The 22018-nt window shown below is 49.7% G+C and overlaps 1 protein-coding gene across 1 annotated transcript in view; it reads left to right on the forward strand.

Moving 5' to 3' along the window:
• Nucleotides 1-2052: 2052 nt before the first annotated feature.
• Nucleotides 2053-22018, forward strand: part of IRS1 (insulin receptor substrate 1) — a 64157-nt gene continuing 44191 nt past the window's right edge. The window contains exon 1 of the mRNA XM_026006340.2: nt 2053-6178. Within this exon, the coding sequence (XP_025862125.1) occupies nt 2438-6157 (3720 nt within the window). The 5' untranslated portion in view covers nt 2053-2437 and the 3' untranslated portion in view covers nt 6158-6178. The remainder of the gene's footprint in view (nt 6179-22018) is intronic.

The following is a 22018-nucleotide window of genomic DNA, read 5'->3' on the forward strand; positions in this document are numbered from 1 at the left end:
GGTCCTTAGTGCCAGCCGGGCAAGCCAAGGACAAACTGCTTGTTTATAGGTCAGCTTAAAAAGAAAAAAGAAAAAAAAAAACTTTGGGGAGCGTTTGCTTGTGTTACGACTGATACCCCGAGGTAACTGTAAGAGTCTGTTCAGGTAGATCCAGGATGCTGACCTGTTCTAACTCGTGGACGTGCCCATTTTCCCATAGCGTCCAGCCGCTAGGATCCCTGTCCCCCCCTCCCCTGATTATCCTTGAGGTCAAGGGTAGAGATTTTATGGGGTGGTTCAATGGGTGTGGAAGCTGCGCGTGAAACAAACACCGAAGCCAATATTTACATAGTAGGGTTTTGGCCTTACGAACCCTGTGTAGGTCCCTAACATCCTTTAAAAAACACAGATAGATCCCGGAATATGATAAGGGGCATCTCATTTTCTCGCCAGGCCTTAAACCCTGTGGATACCCTCCCCATCGCTAGGAAGAGGGGCGGGGGCGGGGGCGGGGGGGCTGGTATTTACATTTTCTCCCTAATTGATCAGCAGCTGGCCCCACAGCCGCAGACACAGGGCACTCCCTACCGGATCCTCTTATTCATTTTGGAGTGACCAGAACACCCCCCAGCCCACCCCCCATATATGCCCTTGGGCGTCCCTCTGTTCCTTCGAGGTCCCTCCCTGCAGTGATTTCGGGGCTTCCAAGGTGGAAGGCTGGCCCAGAGGTCCCTTAGTAGACCTTCTAGAAATACAGATCTCCTCGCTGTGGCCTATTACCCTGAAACTGAAATCTCGCCTTCCTATTTTCCGGGAGAAAAAGGCTCGACTGGAAACCTCCTTCTGGAGGGGTCGATCTTACCTGTTAGGTAAGATCTAGCCCGGCCCCCGCGCCCCCTCCTCCCTGGGCCCTCCCACTCAGGGCTCCGCAGCCGCAGTGCCCCCCCGCCGCCCCCCACCCTCACTCCTGCGTCTTCCCCGGCGCGCCCCCACCCCCGCCCCCCACCCCACCCCCACCCCCACCCCACCCCCACCCCCGCCGTTTTCCCAGACTCCCCTCGTGCTGTCGGGTGGCCACCCAAACACACCCGCCCGCACCCGCGGCGGGGATTCCTGCGGGCCGGGGGCGCCCTGGGTGGCGCGCGGGGAGGACGGCTCCGCGCCGGGGCGGGTGGCCGCGCAGGGGCGCTGCCCGAGCGCTGCGCCGGGGCCCAGCTCGGGCGCCGCTGCGGCACGGCCGGGGGGCGGAGAGGGGCGGGCGCGGGGCGGGCTCGGCCGGGAATGTAGAGACCCGGGCGGGAGCCTCCCGGCGGCGGCGGCGGCGGCGGCGGCGGCGGCGGCGGCGGCGGCCGGGCTGCGGGGCGCGGAGGCTCCGTCACGTGTTGTTCTCCTCCGAGGGAGACGGCGGCGCGGTCGGCGGGGGCCGGCGCGCAGAGCCAGACGCCGCCGCTTGTTTTGGTTGGGGCTCTCGGCAACTCTCCGAGGAGGAGGAGGAGGAGGAGGAGGAGGAGGAGGGGGGGGGAGGAGGGGAGAAGTAACTGCAGAGGCAGCGCCTCCCGGGGAAGAGGCTTCTTCCCCGACTCCTTCCCAAGCCTCCCCCTTTGCCTCCCGCCCTCGTCCCCTCCCCTCCTCCCCTGCCGACTGGAGCGAGGGGCAGGGATGAGCCTGCCCCTCCGGCGCGTCCCCAGCTCCCTCGGCTGCCTAGTGGCGTTTTGCGTGGAAAAGGCACTTTCTCCGCCCGCCGAGATGGGCCCGAATGGGGGCTGCAGCGGAGCGGTCCGCGGGCGGCGGCGGCAGCACCAGCACCAGCAGCAGCAGCAGCAGCAACAGCCGCAGCGCCGCGGTCTCTGCGACTGAGCTGGTATTTGGGCGGCTGGTGGCGGCGGGGCGGTTGGGGGGGTGGGAGGAGGCGGAGGAGGCGGCGGAGGAGGAGGAGGAGGGAGAGCCCCGTGCAACGTTGGGACTTGGCAGCTCGCCTCCCCCTGCCCAAGGATATTTAATTTGCCTCGGGAATCGCTACTTCCAGAGGGGAACTCAGGAGGGAAGGCGCGCGCGCGCCTGGAGGGGCAACGCGGGGACCCCCGGCCGCCGCCGCCCGCCTGCGCCCGCCTGCGCCAGGCTCCAGCCCGGGCGGCGAGAGATGCATCTTCGTCCCTGCCCGGCCGCGGCGGCTGCGAGGAGCCTGGGCTCTCGGAGGATCGGGGCCGCACTCACGCCGGACGCGCTGCCTCCCCCCCAGGGCACCAAGCGCCCGTAAAGTCCGGCCCAGGCCGTCTCCTTGGCGCGGCAGCTGCGTCCCCCTCCGGCCGCCCCTCCCCGGCGCAGGGGGGCGGCGTGGCTGTCGGAGTCCGGGGCTCGGCCGCCTGCAGCCCTGTTTGCATGTGCGGGGCCGCGGCGCGGAGCCTCCGCCCCCCACCCGGCTGTTTCTCGGCGCCTCCCTCTGCTCGGCGGCGGCAGCATGGCGAGCCCCCCGGAGGCCGACGGCTTCTCGGACGTGCGCAAGGTGGGCTACCTGCGCAAACCCAAGAGCATGCACAAGCGCTTCTTCGTGCTGCGGGCGGCCAGCGAGGCGGGGGGCCCGGCGCGCCTCGAGTACTACGAGAACGAGAAGAAGTGGCGGCACAAGTCGAGCGCCCCCAAACGCTCGATCCCCCTCGAGAGCTGCTTCAACATCAACAAGCGGGCGGACTCCAAGAACAAGCACCTGGTGGCCCTTTACACCCGGGACGAGCACTTTGCCATCGCGGCGGACAGCGAGGCGGAGCAGGACAGCTGGTACCAGGCCCTCCTGCAGCTGCACAACCGGGCCAAGGGCCACCACGACGGCGCCTCGGCCCCCGGGGCGGGAGGCGGCGGGGGCAGCTGCAGCGGCAGCTCGGGCCTCGGGGAGGCCGGCGAGGACTTGAGCTACGGGGACGTGCCCCCGGGACCTGCGTTCAAGGAGGTCTGGCAGGTGATCCTGAAGCCCAAGGGCCTGGGGCAGACAAAGAACCTGATTGGCATCTACCGCCTCTGCCTGACCAGCAAGACCATCAGCTTCGTGAAGCTGAACTCCGAGGCGGCGGCCGTGGTGCTGCAGCTGATGAACATCCGACGTTGCGGCCACTCGGAGAACTTCTTCTTCATCGAAGTGGGCCGGTCCGCAGTGACGGGGCCCGGCGAGTTCTGGATGCAGGTGGATGACTCCGTGGTGGCCCAGAACATGCACGAGACCATCCTGGAGGCCATGCGGGCCATGAGCGACGAGTTCCGCCCTCGGAGTAAGAGCCAGTCCTCCTCCAACTGCTCCAACCCCATCAGCGTCCCCCTGCGCCGGCACCACCTCAACAACCCCCCTCCCAGCCAGGTGGGGCTGACGCGCCGCTCGCGCACCGAGAGCATCACCGCCACCTCTCCGGCCAGCATGGTGGGCGGCAAGCAGGGCTCCTTCCGCGTGCGCGCGTCCAGCGATGGCGAGGGCACCATGTCCCGCCCGGCCTCGGTGGACGGCAGCCCCGTGAGCCCGAGCACCACCAGGACCCACGCGCACCGGCACCGCGGCAGCTCGCGGCTGCACCCCCCGCTCAACCACAGCCGCTCCATCCCCATGCCCTCCTCTCGCTGCTCGCCTTCCGCCACCAGCCCGGTCAGCCTGTCGTCCAGCAGCACCAGCGGCCACGGCTCCACCTCGGACTGCCTCTTCCCCCGGCGCTCTAGCGCCTCGGTGTCGGGTTCCCCCAGCGACGGTGGGTTCATCTCCTCTGACGAGTACGGCTCCAGCCCCTGCGATTTCCGAAGTTCCTTCCGCAGTGTCACCCCGGATTCCCTGGGCCACACCCCCCCGGCCCGCGGCGAGGAGGAGCTGAGCAACTACATCTGCATGGGAGGCAAAGGGTCCTCCACCCTCACCGCCCCCAACGGTCACTACATTTTGCCTCGGGGTGGCAATGGCCACCGCTACGCCCCGGGGGCTGGCTTGGGCACCAGCCCGGCCCTGGCTGCGGATGAGGCGGCCGGTGCGGCCGAGCTGGATAACCGGTTCCGAAAGCGGACTCACTCTGCGGGCACGTCCCCCACCATTTCCCACCAGAAGACCCCGTCCCAGTCTTCCGTGGCTTCCATTGAGGAGTACACGGAGATGATGCCTGCCTACCCGCCAGGAGGTGGCAGTGGAGGCCGACTGCCTGGCTACCGGCACTCTGCCTTCGTGCCCACCCACTCCTACCCCGAGGAGGGGCTGGAAATGCACCCCCTGGACAGGCGTGGGGGCCACCACCGGCCGGACGCCGCCGCTCTCCACACGGATGATGGCTACATGCCCATGTCCCCGGGAGTGGCACCGGTGCCCAGCGGCCGGAAGGGCAGTGGGGACTATATGCCCATGAGCCCCAAGAGCGTGTCCGCGCCGCAGCAGATCATCAACCCTATTAGACGCCATCCCCAGAGGGTGGACCCCAATGGCTACATGATGATGTCCCCAAGCGGCAGCTGCTCTCCTGACATTGGAGGTGGGCCCGGCAGCAGCAGCAGCGGCAGCGCCGCCCCTTCTGGGAGCAGCTATGGCAAGCTGTGGACAAACGGGGTAGGGGGCCACCACCCTCACGCCCTGCCGCACCCCAAACTCCCCGTGGAGAGCGGGAGTGGCAAGCTCCTGTCTTGTGCCGGCGACTACATGAACATGTCGCCGGTGGGGGACTCCAACACCAGCAGCCCCTCCGACGGCTACTACGGCCCAGAGGACCCCCAGCACAAGCCAGTTCTCTCCTACTACTCATTGCCAAGGTCCTTTAAGCACACCCAGCGCCCTGGGGAGCTGGAGGAGAGCGCCCGGCACCAGCACCTCCGCCTCTCCTCCAGCTCGGGTCGTCTCCTGTACGCCGCGACGGCGGAAGATTCCTCTTCCTCCACCAGCAGCGACAGCCTGGGCGGGGGATACTGTGGGGTCAGGCCGGATCCCGGCCTCCCGCATATCCACCATCAGGTCCTGCAGCCTCACCTGCCTCGGAAGGTGGACACGGCGGCGCAGACCAACAGCCGCCTGGCTCGGCCCACGAGGCTGTCCCTGGGGGACCCCAAGGCCAGCACCTTACCTCGGGTTCGAGAACAGCAGCACCCGCCGCCCCTGCTGCACCCTCCGGAGCCCAAGAGCCCCGGGGAATATGTGAATATTGAGTTCGGGAGCGATCAGCCGGGCTACTTATCGGGGCCCGTGGCCGCCCGCAGCTCGCCTTCTGTCAGGTGCCCACCGCAGCTCCAGCCAGCTCCCCGGGAGGAAGAGACTGGCACCGAGGAGTACATGAACATGGACCTGGGGCCTGGCCGGAGGGCAGCCTGGCAGGAGGGTGCTGGGGTCCAGCCAGGCAGGGTGGGCCCCGCGCCCCCCGGGGCCGCTAGCGTGTGCAGGCCCACCCGGGCAGTGCCCAGCGGCCGCGGCGACTACATGACCATGCAGGTGGGCTGCCCCGGCCAGGGCTACGTGGACACCTCGCCAGTGGCCCCCATCAGCTACGCTGACATGCGGACAGGCATTGTCGTGGAGGAGGCCAGCCTGCCGGGGGCCACAGCGGCCGCCCCCTCCTCGTCCTCGGCGGCCTCGGCTTCCCCCACGGCGCCTCCAAAAGCGGGGGAGCTGGTGGCCCGCTCCTCCCTGCTGGGGGGCCCGCAGGGACCGGGGGGCATGAGCGCCTTCACCCGGGTGAACCTCAGTCCCAACCGCAACCAGAGTGCCAAAGTGATCCGCGCCGACCCGCAGGGGTGCCGGAGGCGGCATAGCTCTGAGACCTTCTCCTCCACGCCCAGTGCCACCCGGGCGGGCAACGCAGTGCCCTTCGGCGGGGGGGCGGCCCTGGGGGGCAGCGGTGGCGGCAGCAGCGCGGAGGATATGAAACGCCACAGTTCGGCTTCCTTTGAGAACGTGTGGCTGAGGCCTGGGGAGCTCGGGGGAGCCCCCAAGGAGCCGGCCCCGCACGCTGGGGCCGCCGGGGGTTTGGAGAATGGGCTTAACTACATAGACCTGGATTTGGTCAAGGACTTCAAACAGCGCTCTCAGGAGCGCCCCCCTCAACCGCAGCCGCCCCCGCCCCCGGCCCCTCATCAGCCTCTGGGCAGCAGTGAGAGCAGCTCAACCAGCCGCTCCAGCGAGGATCTAAGCGCCTATGCCAGCATCAGTTTCCAGAAGCAGCCAGAGGACCTCCAGTAGCTCAACTGGACATCACAGCAGGTGCGTGTCATGGTGACAAAGTCAGAAGACAAAACTGCTTTTCACCTTGTGCCTGAATCCTCTTCCTCTTTGCCTGGGCCCTTAGGGGGTGCTTTCACGGGGTGGGGGAGGGGAGGGCGCCCAGGGTGCTCACCCCACCGTGACACTTGGCTGACAGTCCTGTAAACCTGTGGGAGCAGCGGCCCACGAGGCCTTCCATTGGAGGTTCCCAAGTGAAGTCCCTGTTGGGAGTGTTTTCAGAATCTCTATCCCATACCGGCTCCGAGGCTTGTCAGGTTCATATAGAAGAATCTCGTTGTCTTTACTGAAGTTTTCTTTGGACTATATATTTAGGTCAGTCCCTAGAAAGAACAGGTCTACAAAAATATTTGTTAGCGCAGGGGCTAAACCAAAGCCTTCCTTTCAGATAGTTTCTTGGAGCTCTTAAAGGGTGATCTTATCAAGTTGCTCTGTGTACTTTAATTCTGTGATTTCACAATACCAGGGCAACATAAATAGCAGTGGAAACATCAATTTTTTATTCCTGCTGCCCTAAAAAGATTCAGGAGTAAGAGCTTGTTTAGGCTTACATGTTTAGGGAGAAATACCTGTCTGTTTATGACTCTGTTGAAAGGAACTATGGGTGACATTCTGTTTTTGTTCCTGAACGAGGATTTGTGAAATATTATTCACATACCGACCCACCACCTCACAGGCATGGTGGCTGCTTTTTTTGCACAGGGCATGCAGTAAAGTCTGCATGTGTCTGGGACCCATTATTAGTTAAGAGTTATGGAAATTCATCCCAGCGTGTCTGCCTTACAGTTGTCTGTTCTTGCAAAGGCCTGCAGGCAGACATCACACAGATCATTTGGGGGCTACTGTATGTCTTCTGTAAAATTACTTAACATTTTTTTTACGTGGAAAAGGGAGTGTTAAGGTAGGGAAATGCAGGGGTTTGGTTTGGTTTTGCATTTAATGGAAAGGCTTAGGAGTACTCTTCCATCTTTAGAGAATTCATTGTTTGCCTTTAAGTGCAGGAGGAGACACCTCAGTAAATGTTGAAAGTTGGCTTTACTTCTGTGGCTGAGGCTCTATTGAAAATGAAAAACATTTGTAATAGGAAATTTGCCTGTCCTTCATTCTGTTGAGCCTATTTTCTGGTGGTCATAATTGTGGGAAGAAGAGAGGAGGATAGTTTTCAAATAATGTGATGAGTTGGCAATGCAGAAGTTTCCAGCATTTGAAAACACTTTATTCTGACAAACTGATGAACTTGTGATAGTCTTTTTGATATACGCTTCATAGAATGAGCTTTTAAAAGCATTATTCTTCATAATACGTGTCCATGCATAAGAAATTGTGCATTGGGTTCCTATGGGTAGGTATTTGCTTCTTATGTGATCTCAGTCTCCTGGATTCCAGGTTTCTAATATCTGACCCATATCATTTGCTGTTTTCTAGAACAAGATACAGGTACACAAACATTCAGACTACGATTTTAGGTGGTATGGTATCTTACACAAAGCATTATTTAGTTTAGCACTCAACGTTTATTTTTCTGATTCACCAGGAGAGAGATTTCATTGTATTTATCAACATCGACAGTTAAAAACTTTGGTTATTTTTAAATGATAAAAGAAGTGTTTTGGGGAGTGTGAATCCCTCCACTACTTTAACCATTTACGTTGCAAAGCATTTATTGCATTTATAAAGTAATAAGGACTTGAAGGAAAAAGCCCAGGAGAACCAGAATCTTTGTTTTAGAGGAGATGAAAGAAGAGGCTAGGAAACAATAAGTTGTCCTCACCTGTTTTCTTAGTTTGAACAGGTTTCTTTCTATATAGAGTAGAAGAAATAATATTTGCTCTAAAAGAAATCGATGGCCAAATAGTTTTTGCCTTATAAAGGGGCTTTAAAAGAAGATCCTCTTTATGGGGAGGATACATTAAAAACAAACAAACCAAAGCAAAATGATCTTCTATTCTTGGCTTTCTTAGGGAGAGTGTAGTACTCTGGAATAATCATCTCTCTAATAATCTTGGAGAAGCAATACACCATGCTTTGACAGCACCCTGCCAGAAAAATTCTACAGTGTGTGTTTTGTAAGATGTAAATGGAGAGATGAGAGGTGCGTGCGGGTGTGTTTTAAGTGAGGCACCAAATGCTACTTGGCACACGTACATCCTGAATTCTGCTCGCTTGCCTTTGCCCTGTTGAATTTAAAGATGTGATCTGATCCTCGATTATCATCCGAAACAAAAAATCCGACCGGCCTTGGCAAATGACTTTTCCCAGGAATGAGTATTTTGGCTGTGAAAACCTCCCTTCCCTGACGTCTTCACCCAGGTCCTATCTTTGCCTCTTGCCCATTGCTCAGGTAAAACTTGGAACAGGAAAGGAAATGAGGTGCTGTAGGGGGTGTGCGCTCTCTCCCAGCCCCTCATTTGAAACATTGAGGCTTGTCTGGTATTTTTTCGCCGTCAGTTCAAAGAGGACATTTATGGGGCAGCTCAGGTGCTCAGGACTGGTGGTTGTCCTTCTGGTTGACCTCAGGTCCAGGCAGCAATTTCTCTCAACCTCTTCTAACTTAGTTCTCACTGCGAGGTCTTGTTTGTTCCAGCATCCCCTCTCCCCTTCCCTTTGTTTCACACCTCCTAGTTCATGTTTCTGGCGTTGTCTTTTTTTTTTTTTTTCTTCCCTCTTTTTCTCCATTTCGGAATTTCACCGTCCTTGTGGCCTACTCTCTGCAGAGTGGCCCGAGAGCCCAAGAAAGAGGGCAGAAAAGGACACAGCAGCCCGGTTATCTTTAACCAGCTTTTACCTTAAATTTGTTTTTCAGTTTTCAAACTGCAGCTCGGGCACATAGAGCTTTGGCAAAGGCGCAGACCCAGGGCGCCCCTTTTAAGTCCCCCCCCCTTTTTTTTGGAGGGGGGGTCATTTTGTTAGGCTCCCCCCTCCCCTCCCCCAAAGGGGAGTGGGTGGGCATTTCTCTTCCTTTCACTGCGTTTCCCTGTTGTGATTTCAAGGATTCCGTACCTCCAGGACTACCTCCCGTGTCTCCCTCCTCCTCCTCCTCCCTCCTTCCCTTCCCCTCCCTGTGTGGCCTTTTTTGTCTGGCGCGTACGGTCTCAGCGCTGGCACTTCCCCGTTTCCCGGGTCACCTCCGCTTCCTGCATTCCTCCCTATTTATTTGGCACTTGGCTCCCCTCCCTCCTGCAAGCCCCTGCAGCCGGGGGCTGGGGACTCTGCGGCGGGGCTGAGGCCGCCCTCCCGAGCCTCCCACCCCGCCCACCTCCGCTCGCCCGGGGGGCGCCGGGCTCCGGGCCCCCCCGCCCCGCCCCGCCCCGCCCCGCCCCGCCGCGTGGTCCGCGGAGCCTGCTGAGCCCGGGCCCCTCGCTGCGGGCCTGGCTCCGGGTGGGCGGGGCGGAGGGCCCTGATTGGCTCCCGCCAGAGCCAATCAGCGCGAGCATCTGCCTCTCTGCGGCGGGCGCGGGGGGGGCGGGGGCCTGGAGCCGGGGCGGGGTCCCGGGGTCCCCGGGGTCCCCCCTTCCCCGGGCTGGGCGTCGGGGGCAGCAGCCCCCCCAACTCCCCCCTCCACCTGGTCCCTCGAGAGCCCGTGGAACTGAGCCAGATGCGCGCCCCCTCCCGCCCCCCTCCCAGAGGATGTTCTGCGCTCGGCCTCCTTCGTGCATCGCAGCCCAGAATCCCAAGAATGAGAAAGTCCAACCAGCCCACTGTCAGAGGCCGGAAACACACACTTCCTCTTATTTTTAATTGAGAAAAATCCAGGCCACGACCATGTGACGTGCCCCATTTTGTTTCCCTCCTCTCTTTACTACGGTTTACTACGACGCCGCGTTCCTTCATCTTCCTGTCTGCAAACCCACGAGCACGTGGTTGTAGGATTGATGGGGCTGGCTCAAGATCCTAACATTTACTAATGGGAAGGAGGAGGAGGAAAAAAAGAAAAAAAGAAAAGAAAAGAAAAAAAAAACCCGGAGAAGGAAACACAAGCGCTGTGGCTGGCACTGTTTGGGGATCATTCACGAAAAACTCATTTGGCTGGAAATTGTTTTAGGGTCAACACTATATATCGAGCGGCTGCAGTTTGCAAAGCGTGGAGCCAGATAAGATCAACAAAAACTGACCCTTCTAGGCCCTGGGGAGCTCACAGTGAGATGAAAACGCCGGATATAGCTTGCAAATCGTGAGAATCTAGAGATTCATCGCAAGGGCCTGGGTAGGGTTTGGTATTCAGGGTGGAGGAAACGCTGCTTAAGCTCTCAGAATCGGATTTGTGTTTTTGACCAGTGACAGCCCAAGTGAAAGCTCATCAGGGCAGGCTGGGCTACCTTTCTGAAAGCTTGCTAGATTTGTGTTGTGGCCCTCACATCACCGACATTATGTGGGATGGAAAGTTTGTTCCCATTTTCCGTCCTAAAATAAAGGAAAATAAGAGAGGAATTCATGGAAGTGTTCCCCCTCCCCTCTCTAAGAAGTCTTTCTCACCAGCCAGTATCCCTCATGCATCACTGAATCATAAGCCCCAAAGGCAGCATTTTTTCCTGAGGGATAAATGTAAGGAAGAAGGACTGCCCTGGTGTGAATGCTGTGCCTTCATGCTGCTTCTGAGCTGAGGCAGAGAATTTCTCTGTTGTTAGTGAAAACTTGGAGCATCTAATAATCTTAATCCCTGCCATTGTTTTATGTTCAAAACTAAACCGATAATAATTCCACATACTGTCTTTTCTCTGATTGATCCCCAAATAAATACTATCTATAATATTGCCTACCACAGTAAGGGACTTGGAATTTAAAAATTCATGGCTTCCCTGCTTCCTGCAGTTTGGTTTTTTGTTTTGTCCCCCCCCCCTTTTTTTTTTTTTTTGGTTTATCAAAACTCCTGGAAAATGGCTTTATGCTATCTGAAATGATGCAATGGAAACAGCAGTTCCTGGGAGCCAGAGATCTTGAGTTGTAACACAGCTTGTGCCCTTCACTAGCTAAGTGACCTTGGGCAAGTCCCTTAATTTCTCTGGACCTATTTCCTCATCAGTAACTTGAGAGCTTTGTTCTAAATTATTCTGACCTCCTTTGCAGCACTAAACATAGGAATATTTTGGAGAGAATGACTGATATTCTTTAATGGGTCAGTTGTAATGAGGATTCTTTCTGAAGAAGCTGTTGATGGGCTCATAATGAAGTGCTTTAGAATGTTCTTTTTTGTCCTATTCTAACTTTTGGATCACTCTTTTGATTCAGGACTTATTTTAACCTTGGTGGTTTGGAGGGGAGCAGATTTTAACAGACCTTAAGACCAACCCTCCAGACTGTATAAGTCTAAATTTTTGGAACCTTCTCTAGACTGAACTGGGCTCCTCCCCCTCCTTCCTTTTTAAAACATCAAATGTGTGTGGAATGCAAGTCAACTGCTAGTGCCTTGCCTCCTAAGGTCAACTCTTGGAAGCATCCCACCCTGCCATACAGATCAAACTTTAACCACTCCACGTCTGTGACATTATTCTGTTTGTTCTATTGGAAATCAGCCCTTGGCCAGGTGGTCTTTTTATGGATAATGTTTCTTGTTCATACCCTCAGAATCCTTCCTTCAGTGAGGTACATCCACATGAATGAATAGAATGGAAATCTGAGAGGCCAACTGAGGACTATAGGAAGTCTTCCACAATTTTTTGTTGGTTTCAGTTTTCTCTGTCGGGTGTGGGGAAGAGCTCATTATTTCTCTTGCCGGCAGCATGACTGTTGTCTGGCCTTTATGTGTTTTAGGATTTTTGATTCGTTAGTTGAGCTGTACGCTGCTTTGCTGACCTAGTATTATCTTGGCTGTCAAGTTGCCAGTGTATTCAGAAGTCCTGACCCTTTGGGTACCTCTGTGTGGATTGCATAAATCATTAGAATAGTCTATTGACTCTTTCATTCAGAACTTCATTCACTTAACTCTTTTCCAATCCTGCTACAACCATATATATCTCTTAGCTGTATAGTATATAAATGGTTCCTTTTATTCTGGTGGGTTGGTGATTTTAAGATACTAGGACACGATTGTAAGGTTTTGTTTTTTTTTTAAAAGCTATTTTCTCAATGATTTCTTCATGGTACAGAGTTACTGGAAATTGTATTCAAGGAAAATAGTGTCTCGTGAGTTCAGTTTGGAGTCAGTTTTACACTAAAGATGCTGTTACTTTCTTTACCACATTTACAATTATATACTTGATTTATTATTCCTTGCCTTGTGAGTCCATAGCTGTGCAGCAAACTCTAAAAAGCGCTTTTAAAAATGTTATTAATAAAAAAAATATTATTAAAACACATTTAGAAGTTGTAAGCACTTTTGAGTTTTAGTTTACCAGAATTATGTTCTAATATTTACGTGGTATAATAGTATGCAAATTTCTGACTAATACGAAATAGTTGCAAAGAAATTCTTGTAAAACTGGTTTTAAATGATGGTCAGGAAATGTCTACTTCTGTTCTTGTCTTACATCGTGGAAATGGTAACCTCTCCCCCATTCCTGACTCCCAGAAAAAAAGGAGAAGATGGATTAGATGAGTATAAGGTACTGTCATCTATGGGGAAAGGAACATTTTCCCTCTATATAATATTCTTGCTACAGGCTCTGCTATAATCTATTTGGTAAAATAAAATTGGTTAGATAAATGTTATTTGTGCTTCCTCAATGAGCCACTCAGCTTTGAATAATAGAGCTTTTAAAAATGATGTGTTTATATTGAAAAGGCTGCTTTTCTTTTTCAAGCCCCTTTCTGCATTTTCATTCATGATGGCAGTAGAATTGAACGTGTAGGTCAGGCTATAATTTTAATTGGATCATCCTATTTACTTCAAGCAGAGTGGAAATTTTGTGGTTTTATAACCCCCACCCTGAATGTTTTGTTGAGGAATGTTTTACTAAGTAAGTAGTCAGTGTTTTCCCTTTGCTCTTCCGTGTTTGTTCCTTTGCTCCCCACACCGTGTCACTTTCTGCCATCTACCCCAGTCCTGTTTGAACCAAACCCACATGCATTGGATACTAATTGGTTGGGCTAAGGAAGATGCCAGTAAACCCAAGTTCATAAACTTTTTCCCCCTTGTTTTCTGTTGACCAAAAAATACTTTGATGCAAGTTCTCTGATCTGCCCTGACATATTTAGGTCATGTTGCTGAACAGTATCACTTAATCTTGAGAAATTGATAGTTGTGTTATGTTTGTTGAAATGATTAAAGAACCATTCTCCCTTTTTTTTCTTTAAACATATATAACGTGGCAAACAAATTCTATTTTGCACAGAAAGTCATAATTCTTACTTTTAGGAAGGTTACAATCCATGTGAAACAGGTAAAAATTAAAGAAAAGACATTTATAAAAATAAAGCAGTTTAAGGTCTCCGAAATATTCAGTAATCACTCTGCCTTCAACTGTTATTCATCTGTTATCCTCTAATGATCATGTTCTGTTTATTTTAAAATTATTTGAAGGGCTCCCTAGAATACCAGAAATAATCATACTTACCCTTGGATTTTAGAGATTGTGGGAATAATCAGAACGTTAGTTTCTCTGGTACAAGATCAGAGGCCACCTGCCTCCCACCCTCAACATAAGTGGTCTGCCCTTGGCCAACTAGGCCTCAGACCTCAGCTTCTTATTGGTCTCTTTCCCTCTTCGGTAAACATTGAACACCTATCATGTTCCGATAACATAGATTTTGTTGTAAGAGAATGGGAGTGGATACACAGAAATGGAGGGGGGAAAAACTTAATGAAGGGAGTTCATCCAAGTAATTACCAAATTTCTTATGGCACCACTTATCTGGGGGAAAAAATCCAGAATCAGGGTACGCAATCCATAAAAGTCAGCAGTTTTCATGTACTTACTGGGTGAAAGTGCCCATCTACCTCAAAGTAGTATGCTTTGCTTAATCATTCTAACCCCGGCTTCCTGGCTGGCAATAACACCAGCTTACTTAAATAGTTTATAAGGCTGTTGAAACTCTTTGGAAGAGGAGCCCTTTTTTGGATGCTCAGCTGGCAAGCATATTGTTAGCAAGAAGCAAGAAAAAGATATCTTTGGCCCTTTTGTCCAAGCAAAGCCGCTGGGAGAGGGGTCCAGGTGTTAAATGAACAGGAGTTCATGAGTAGGAAGTGTGGGGTAAAGGGGGGGGGCTGCAAAGGAAATTATAGTCTTTCTATCCTAGAAGCTCTATCATTCGGGAACTTTTTTCCCCTTTGGGTGGGTGGTTTTTTATTTTTAGCAGTGAAAGGCTTTAACCCCCTGACCTCTGGTTCCTGTGCTTGCTTCTGGCTGGAAGTATAACCTCCTTTGAGATTTTGTCATTGCTATTTCTTAAGTGTGCTCACTTGCACTCTCTCTGCTTTGATGATGTGCAGTCATATTTGTTTTTAAGCTTAAAGCAGTTTCTTACAGCCACCTAAAAAGGCAGTTTTTTAAAGACTGCCTAATTTTATGATAGCTTGCTGGGTCTATTCACACTATTTTTTTTCTTTAATTTTTTGGTGTGGGCAATTCATGCACATGCCAGAAGTTTCAAGTAGTCTATTTTTTTTTTAAAGGTATAAAGTGAAAAATAAGATTTTAAAAATTTATTTACTTATTTATTTTTAAAGATTTTATGTATTCATGAATGACACAGAGACATAGACAGAGGGAGAAGCAGGCTCCCTTGTGGGGAGCCCAAAGGGGGACTCCACCCCAGGGATCAGGACAGAGCTGAAGGCAGATGCTCAACCACTGAGCTACCCAGGCATCCCCAAAATAAGCTTTTATTTTAAAAGTATTAAGTGAAAAATAAGATTTTCTCCCACTCTTGTTCCCCAGCTTCTCTTCTCATAGGCCACCATCCATGCTGGATTTTATTTATGTTTCCAGAGATGAACTGCTCATAAATTTTGAAGCTTAGTAATAGAGAGTTGGTTAAATGCCCAACTGCTTAAAGTCTTCCGTGGAAGAAGCTCAGATCCCCACGTTTTGCGCTGAAGGAACATAGCACACAATGTACCTCTTACAGTAGACTCACTGCTTTTTTTGCTAAAAGGAAAGAGAAGAGTACTCTTTACTTTCCATGCCTTCTTGTGACTCTTTCGGTTATAAAAAGACCATCATTTAGTATAACCCAGTGATGGGGGGAAAGCATTAGTTAGGAAATGATCTGCTTTTCTAATTTTGAAGCATTCGTGCAAATTGATTATGAAGGGAAAGGCATCTAAGTGTGAGTCTTTATTACTCCGTTTTCTCCCCTGTTCCTTCTGTGGTTGCATGCCAGCACTTCCCTGCCCCTCCACGTGAATAACTAGTTCTTAATATAGTGTGGCAGGATTAACTATAAAGGTTAGGGAGCCTTTTGAAGACGTTCTAGTCACCAAGGTCTTATATTTTTGAGTGTTCAGAAGAATTAAAACTTTCTATTGGAATAAGCAGAAAGATTGGCAAAACCATTTCAAATTCTGGGAGCAGGTTACTTTAGTCATAATAATTGCATGTAAATAATATCATAAGTTGTTTAGTGATTTCCTCTCACTCAGAGTATTAATAACTTTGGGGGAAATAAGTGGAATTTAGAGAATCTGTTCCATCTCCTAAGGAAATGTATATTATAGTAGGCATGACTGAGATAATCTCTACTTTGAATCTAATGCTTAAAAACATTTGTAACTGATGCCCTGATGTTCCTGCTGATGGTGGTCCAAGCACAGTGTGAATAGGATGGGGTGGTTATCGTTACAAAATAGAGACCTTCAAGAATATGATAGCAGATGACATTTAAATCACAATTATCAATATTTTTTAAAATCATTTTTGGTGCCTTGTCAATAAGAATATGCTAAAAGAGTAACATCCATTTTCTTTCAGATCATCTGGAGTGAGGAACAAAACTCCACAACATGCAGAAACTTTTAGGAAAGCTGTTAAAGAATTTAAAATATATGCATCAAGCTAGTTTCTTAGGTGGATGCAGCATCTAGCTCTGATCTATAACAAACCACCCCCAAACCGAGGGCCTTAAAACATCAGTCGTTTGTTAGATCACATTTCTGAGGTTTGGTGATTTAGGCTGCGTTCAGTGGGGCAGTTCCTGTCTCACCTGGATAAACTCGTGCGGACAAGTGGATGGTTGGCTGAGGACCGGTTGCTTTAGAAAGGTTTCCCTCACTCTTTTGGTGGATGATGCTAGCTGTCAGTTGGTGCTTGCTGCTGATTGAGCCAGACCAGGCTGGGTTAGTAAAAAAGAGGCCAGTTACTCCGTGTGTGATTTGGAGAGTCCCTTTCTAGTTTGTTCCCTATACTTCACATAGTATTTGGGTGAGCAACCAGCAGCAGTGAGGTGGCGGGGTGGGGGGGGGGGGGGGGATAGGCATGCACAAGTACTTTTCAAGCCTCTGCTTACATCACATTTGCTACGATCCCGTTGTCCAGAGCAAGTCACAAAGACATGCCCAGTTTCAAGGGACAGAAAAATAGAAACTACTATTTGATTGATGGGAGAAGCCGTTGTTTCGGATTTATACATTGTATAAGCGTATTTGTAAACGCAGCTGTTTATACCACCACTGACCATTTATCAGTTGCATGTTGGCCATTTAGAATAAAGTTCTTCTTAAGTGTTTGTAGTGAATATTCCTAGCTTTGGGTGCAATATCAATGATTTCCTTTTGTATTGGTGGTATCACTTTTTTCCTTTTCCTTTTTCCTTGAAAACCATGAAAGCTTATATTGTCTCAATAAACTTCTGTTGAGTTCAAACTCTAAGCCAGGCCCTGGGGACCGAAATAGGTGTGCCCCTGTCTTTCCAGTGCCAGGCAGAGAACAAAGAAGTAAACAATGAATTGCATTCCTGCAAAATGTGATATGGGGAGGAAGAAAGGCAGGGTGTTATAAGTGGAATAATGGGGAACTGCTTTAAATGTGGGGACAGGAAATGATTGGAGGAAATAGCAAGTAGTGTGGCTCTATCATTTAGGTTTGTGAAGGGATAGGAAATATTTTTATATCACATGTTCATTGGGCCAGGTATAGATTCAGATCTTTCTTTAGGAGTTTGATTCCCTCTGGAGGTATGCCTCTCTTAGAATGAGTGAAAGCTGGAAGTTCATCTTTAAGAAAAACAGGAAAAATGACTCCTAAGATTTCTTACCAGAGACTATCATCTATATTTTTCAGGCCATTCGTGGTTGGTGAAAATATCTATGCTATCTGCCCTAGGCCAAAAGGACTACACTGCCAACAAGTCCTCAGGCAGCTCACACAGGCCTGGAGATGAAATGTGGTGCTAGAAAGGAACCCAGGGCCACAGGACATCAGGCATCTTGGCACCCCCCTCCCTCCATCCCTTCACCAAGAGTGCCCTTTCCTCCATACCCAGCAAGCTGGAGCAGAGCAGAGCTTGCTCAGAGAATGAGGCTGTTAGTGGGGAGCGCTGGGGAGCCACGGGTGAAATGGAGTCAAAGGCTTCAAAGGTTGGAAAGAGGTGTTCCCACCTGAGCACAGATAAGACACAGGCTCTGGAAACGCAGAGCTGCTGGTTCTTGGGCAGCAAATGCAGCTGGTTGGCAGTACCCCACTCAACGCCACAGCAGTGCTTTCTTGAACCTTGTCCCAGATCTCTTACCAGGCAGTATTTACATTTTTCTTACACCAGAATCTCTAATGCCTTAATGTTCCTGAGGTTATAGAACAAAACAAAATTGGGACACTGGGTAACCTACGTCATATTGGGAGTAGGAGAGGGAGTCCCTGAGGTGTGTTGAGGGGTCGGTTGAGTGGCGTATTTATATCCTGATCTTGGCAGCTCCCACCCACCCCCCCAGCTCCTCCTTGGCTTGCCCTTTCTGCTCCTTCCCAATTCCAGTGCACTCTTTGAACCACAGTTAACAATACCTTCCTTTCAAAACTGATCCCATTCCCTCTGGTTAGATTAAGGTATATAAATATTACATGTTTTTCTAAAGAATGGGTAATGACTTTACTTCTGAAAATATTTTACTTCCATTGGTAGGATACCCTGGAAGTCATTGGGATTATAATGAAAGCTTTCCTTTTTTGCCTAAGCTTGTCCTGTGTGTGGTATGTGTGTGTGTGTGTGTGTGTGTGTGTGTGTGTGCTTGCACACGCACACGTTTGGAGGTGAGGAGAGTTAGGGAGTGGAAACTACATTCCAGTAAAAAAAGGTTACATTCCTAAAACTAGCTCTTTAAAAATATTTTGCAGCTTGAGCCTTTGGTCCTTCACAAGTTTCTACAAGGGACAACCTTCAGACAGTGTACAGGCTTGTAGATTCTCAGGCCTTTGAACTGGGTGAGGAATGTGTCTCAAGTCAGAAAAAGGGAATGGCTCGTGCTTTTAGCCTCTAGCTTGAAAGCTGGAAGAATGTTATTGTGTCTTCAAAGCCTCTTTCCCACCACGCTGTATTAGACCGGCTCTTGGAAAGCGTCTTTGCATTATTGAGTCCACAACAAAAACCCATGCCACCCAATTCGATCTAATTCAGTGACGACTTTTAGGTGGATTTTAAATTAATGTGTCTCTTCTGTAAGAATAGAGCCCCCATTCCACCCCTCCCTTGTTACCCCAGTTGAGGCGATTTATAGTTTATTCACTAGATAAGGAAACTTTGGTCTTTCTTTTTTTGCGGGGAGGGGAACTTGGGGAATATTATTTTAAAAAATAGTGGCCGAGGTATTTAGGAAGAGTTCTTAGCTCTGTAGAATGAGAATGCATCTCCGTGGGAAGTCAGATTGCATTTGCAGTATAAAACCAATACATGCGGATGATCACAGAAAACATCTAGAGTGTGTTGTTGGCTGGGTTCAAGTGCACCTACCATCCTGTCTCCTCCTTGCTTTCCAAAAGTTTACCCCTTCCTGTGGTGTTGGAAACCCCCCTCATTGTTCTAATTACTCCTTTCCCGGCACTCTTTCCTACTGAAACTTGTGAGCATGTTGAGAGCAGTGCCAGTGTCTGAGGAGGAGAGGACCCACAGAGCTCTTGCCAAATTAAGAACTTGTTTATCAGCAGTTCAGAGGACAGTTGTTGGATAATAGCTTTGGAAAAAGCCCCACGCAGAAACAATGCTGTGGATATATCTTGGGTACCTCAAACCATTTCAGTCGTTGGGTATTTTAAAAATCAAATTTAAGGGGTGCTTGGGTGGCTCAGTCAGATAAGCATCTGCCTTTGGCTCAGGTCATGAACTCAGGGTCCTGGGATCAGAGCCCCCAGGCTCCCTGCTCAGCGGGGAGTCTGCTTCTCCCTCTCCCTTTGCCCCTCCCCCTGCTTGTGTGCTCTCTCTCTCTTTCTCTCAAATAAAGTCTTTAAAAAGAATACAAATCAAATTCAGATTTCACATGATATTATACATAATCAAACAGAATGACAGGAGTTCTTGTCATCCGATAGGACTGGATATGCAAGCTCCGGTGAAATTAGTTACAAGAGCATCCTTCGTATGTCTGAAATCCTGGGGTACTTCCTCTGTTTCCCCTAAACCATTCTTATAAAGATGGACAGAAACTTTGCTTTGTTTTGAGGAGATTTGTTTCCCTGCATCCAACAGTCCTTTACCAACTTTCCTTCTCCTAATAGAGTTCTGATGTGAATTGCAGTTTGTTCATGTAGGTCCGAGCTTCACGTTTTCACTGAGGTTTAAAGATACCAAAAGCGATGAGAAAATGATTTGAAAAATAATTATAGTATCATAGTCACCTCTGTTTTCAAAAAGAGACCAGTTACTCAGTGTGTGATTTGGAGAGTCCCTTTCTAGTTTGTTCCCTATGCTTGTGCCTTTTCTTCCTCTTGAGTATATGGCTGCTAGTTAGCCCCTCTACTAAAGTACTGGTAAGATCTGGGAAAAGGAATTAAATTTATGTGAGTGCCATTTGCCACTGTGGCATTTGTTAGCTACGACGTTCACCTTGATCTGGGAAGTTGAACCTAATTGCCAAGATAGGAGACTGTTTGCCTGTGTTCTGTTCCCATACCTCATGGAGGCTGGGCTGTTTGGATGCCCACAGTGATCGAATGCATCTTCTAAACTAGTTTATCACCTATTAGAGCAATTCTTCCTAAACATTGCTTGATATTTCAAGTACTAAGCTAAAACTTGGGATCCAAGCAATGTACACAGAGCAAAACATTTGTCACCCTTTGTTCTTAAATCCCGCAACTGCCCAAGATCTGTGATATAAATGTGTCCTATTGTATTTTAAAGAGGATTTTGGTTTTCCTGGCCCTTTAGAGTGATTTGATGTTTATGCTACTTTCTAAAACCTGGGAGTGTTTTCTAGCAGGTATGTGTCTGTCTATTCTGGAGCTAGGCTATTTCTCTTTCTGCCAGCGTGGTTGACTAAGTTTGAATGCCTGGTGCAGTGAGTTTGGCATTTGGTTGATACTGTTTGTTGTAGATACTGAATGAATGAATGTGGGACCATATGTTTTTAAACCACAGTATGGGAAGTATGCCAGCAGTTCATTTATCTGTAGACCAGAATCCTATTCTAGTCAGGAGGACAGAGAGTTTTTCTTGATGACACTACCACTGCCTCACACTTGGTGGGTGCTTGTCGTAGATTTTTCCATTCATTCCATAATGAAGCTGTTGTAATTATTGAACCTGGACATTTGAAGAAATCGTAACTGGTCATAAAGATAGTGGTGGGGAATTGCCAAAGATGCAAATGTTTAAAGACCAGACGTGAGGGAATGTTCTGGTTAATTAATGCAACAAGGATTTTAGTGAGTTGTTGCTGAGTGCCAGGCATATTCCTAAATTCTGGAGTTACAAATATAAAGAAAACAGACAATAATTCAGGCTCTCCTAGAGCTTCTTTTCTTGAGGACTGGTTGAGGGAAAGGCTGTCGGGATAGATCAGCTTACCCAGGGGGCAAATGAGATGCTCCCAGGGAGACATGGCAAGGGCTTCTGGCCCACTTCATGAACTGGAGAGCTTGACAGCATTGATTTGTACACACACATTTACCTTAAAGCTCATCACAGTCCTTTTGCCTGGATGTAAGTGCGTCATTTGTACTCTTCACAGCTTATCATGATCAAGTTTACCTTGTGACTCATAAATGGAGCAAAGTCAGATTTTTTTCCTGCTGTAATAGGGCAGTATATGAAAGAGAAGGAAGTGAGAGTTGAAATTGATATGTGTCTGCTGGAAGAGATTGTCTTACATGTAAATTCAAGATTCGGAACAGATGACAGCTAGGGAAAGAGGGTGAGGAATATGTGATAACCTCTGGGGGGCCCTGGAAGAGATGGGATTGGCCACAAGTATGGCCACCATGGTGTGTTGGGTCACATGTGCATCTTGGTGCCATGAGCCATAGCTTATGTTGCAGTGTTAAGGTTAGTAATGTTTGCTGGGTATTAAGGCTTTTCTTTTCAACATTATTATGCAAAACACGTAATGTGTAATACCCATCCTGTTGGAAAAGTATTTAGTATGTTTGCTTTTCTCTACATTTATTCCTTGTACAAAATGATTGGGAAGAAAGTCTTGAACCTACTCTTATATTAAAAGCTTTTCTTTCAATACTGTTGTATATTTTGCTAATAAGGATCTTCAGGTATATTCCTCTTGGATCCATATGTAACAGGAAATCCCACAGTTTGAGGTAATTTTTTCTAGTGGTTTAAAGCTTTTATGATGAAGAAATTTCTTTATAGCTAACTTAAATTCCTTATTCTCAAGGGAGAGTGTTTTCTTCATTCTGATTTTAGCAGTGGTGACAAGTGATGGGCCATGTCCCTTTTTTTTTAATTGAGTATATAAATTTTTATTTTTATCTGAAGATTTAAATACATATATAAAATCAGCTGTAAGGT

The sequence above is a fragment of the Vulpes vulpes genome, chromosome 9, assembly GCF_048418805.1.
Source record: "Vulpes vulpes isolate BD-2025 chromosome 9, VulVul3, whole genome shotgun sequence".
Classification (NCBI taxonomy): Eukaryota; Metazoa; Chordata; class Mammalia; order Carnivora; family Canidae; genus Vulpes; species Vulpes vulpes.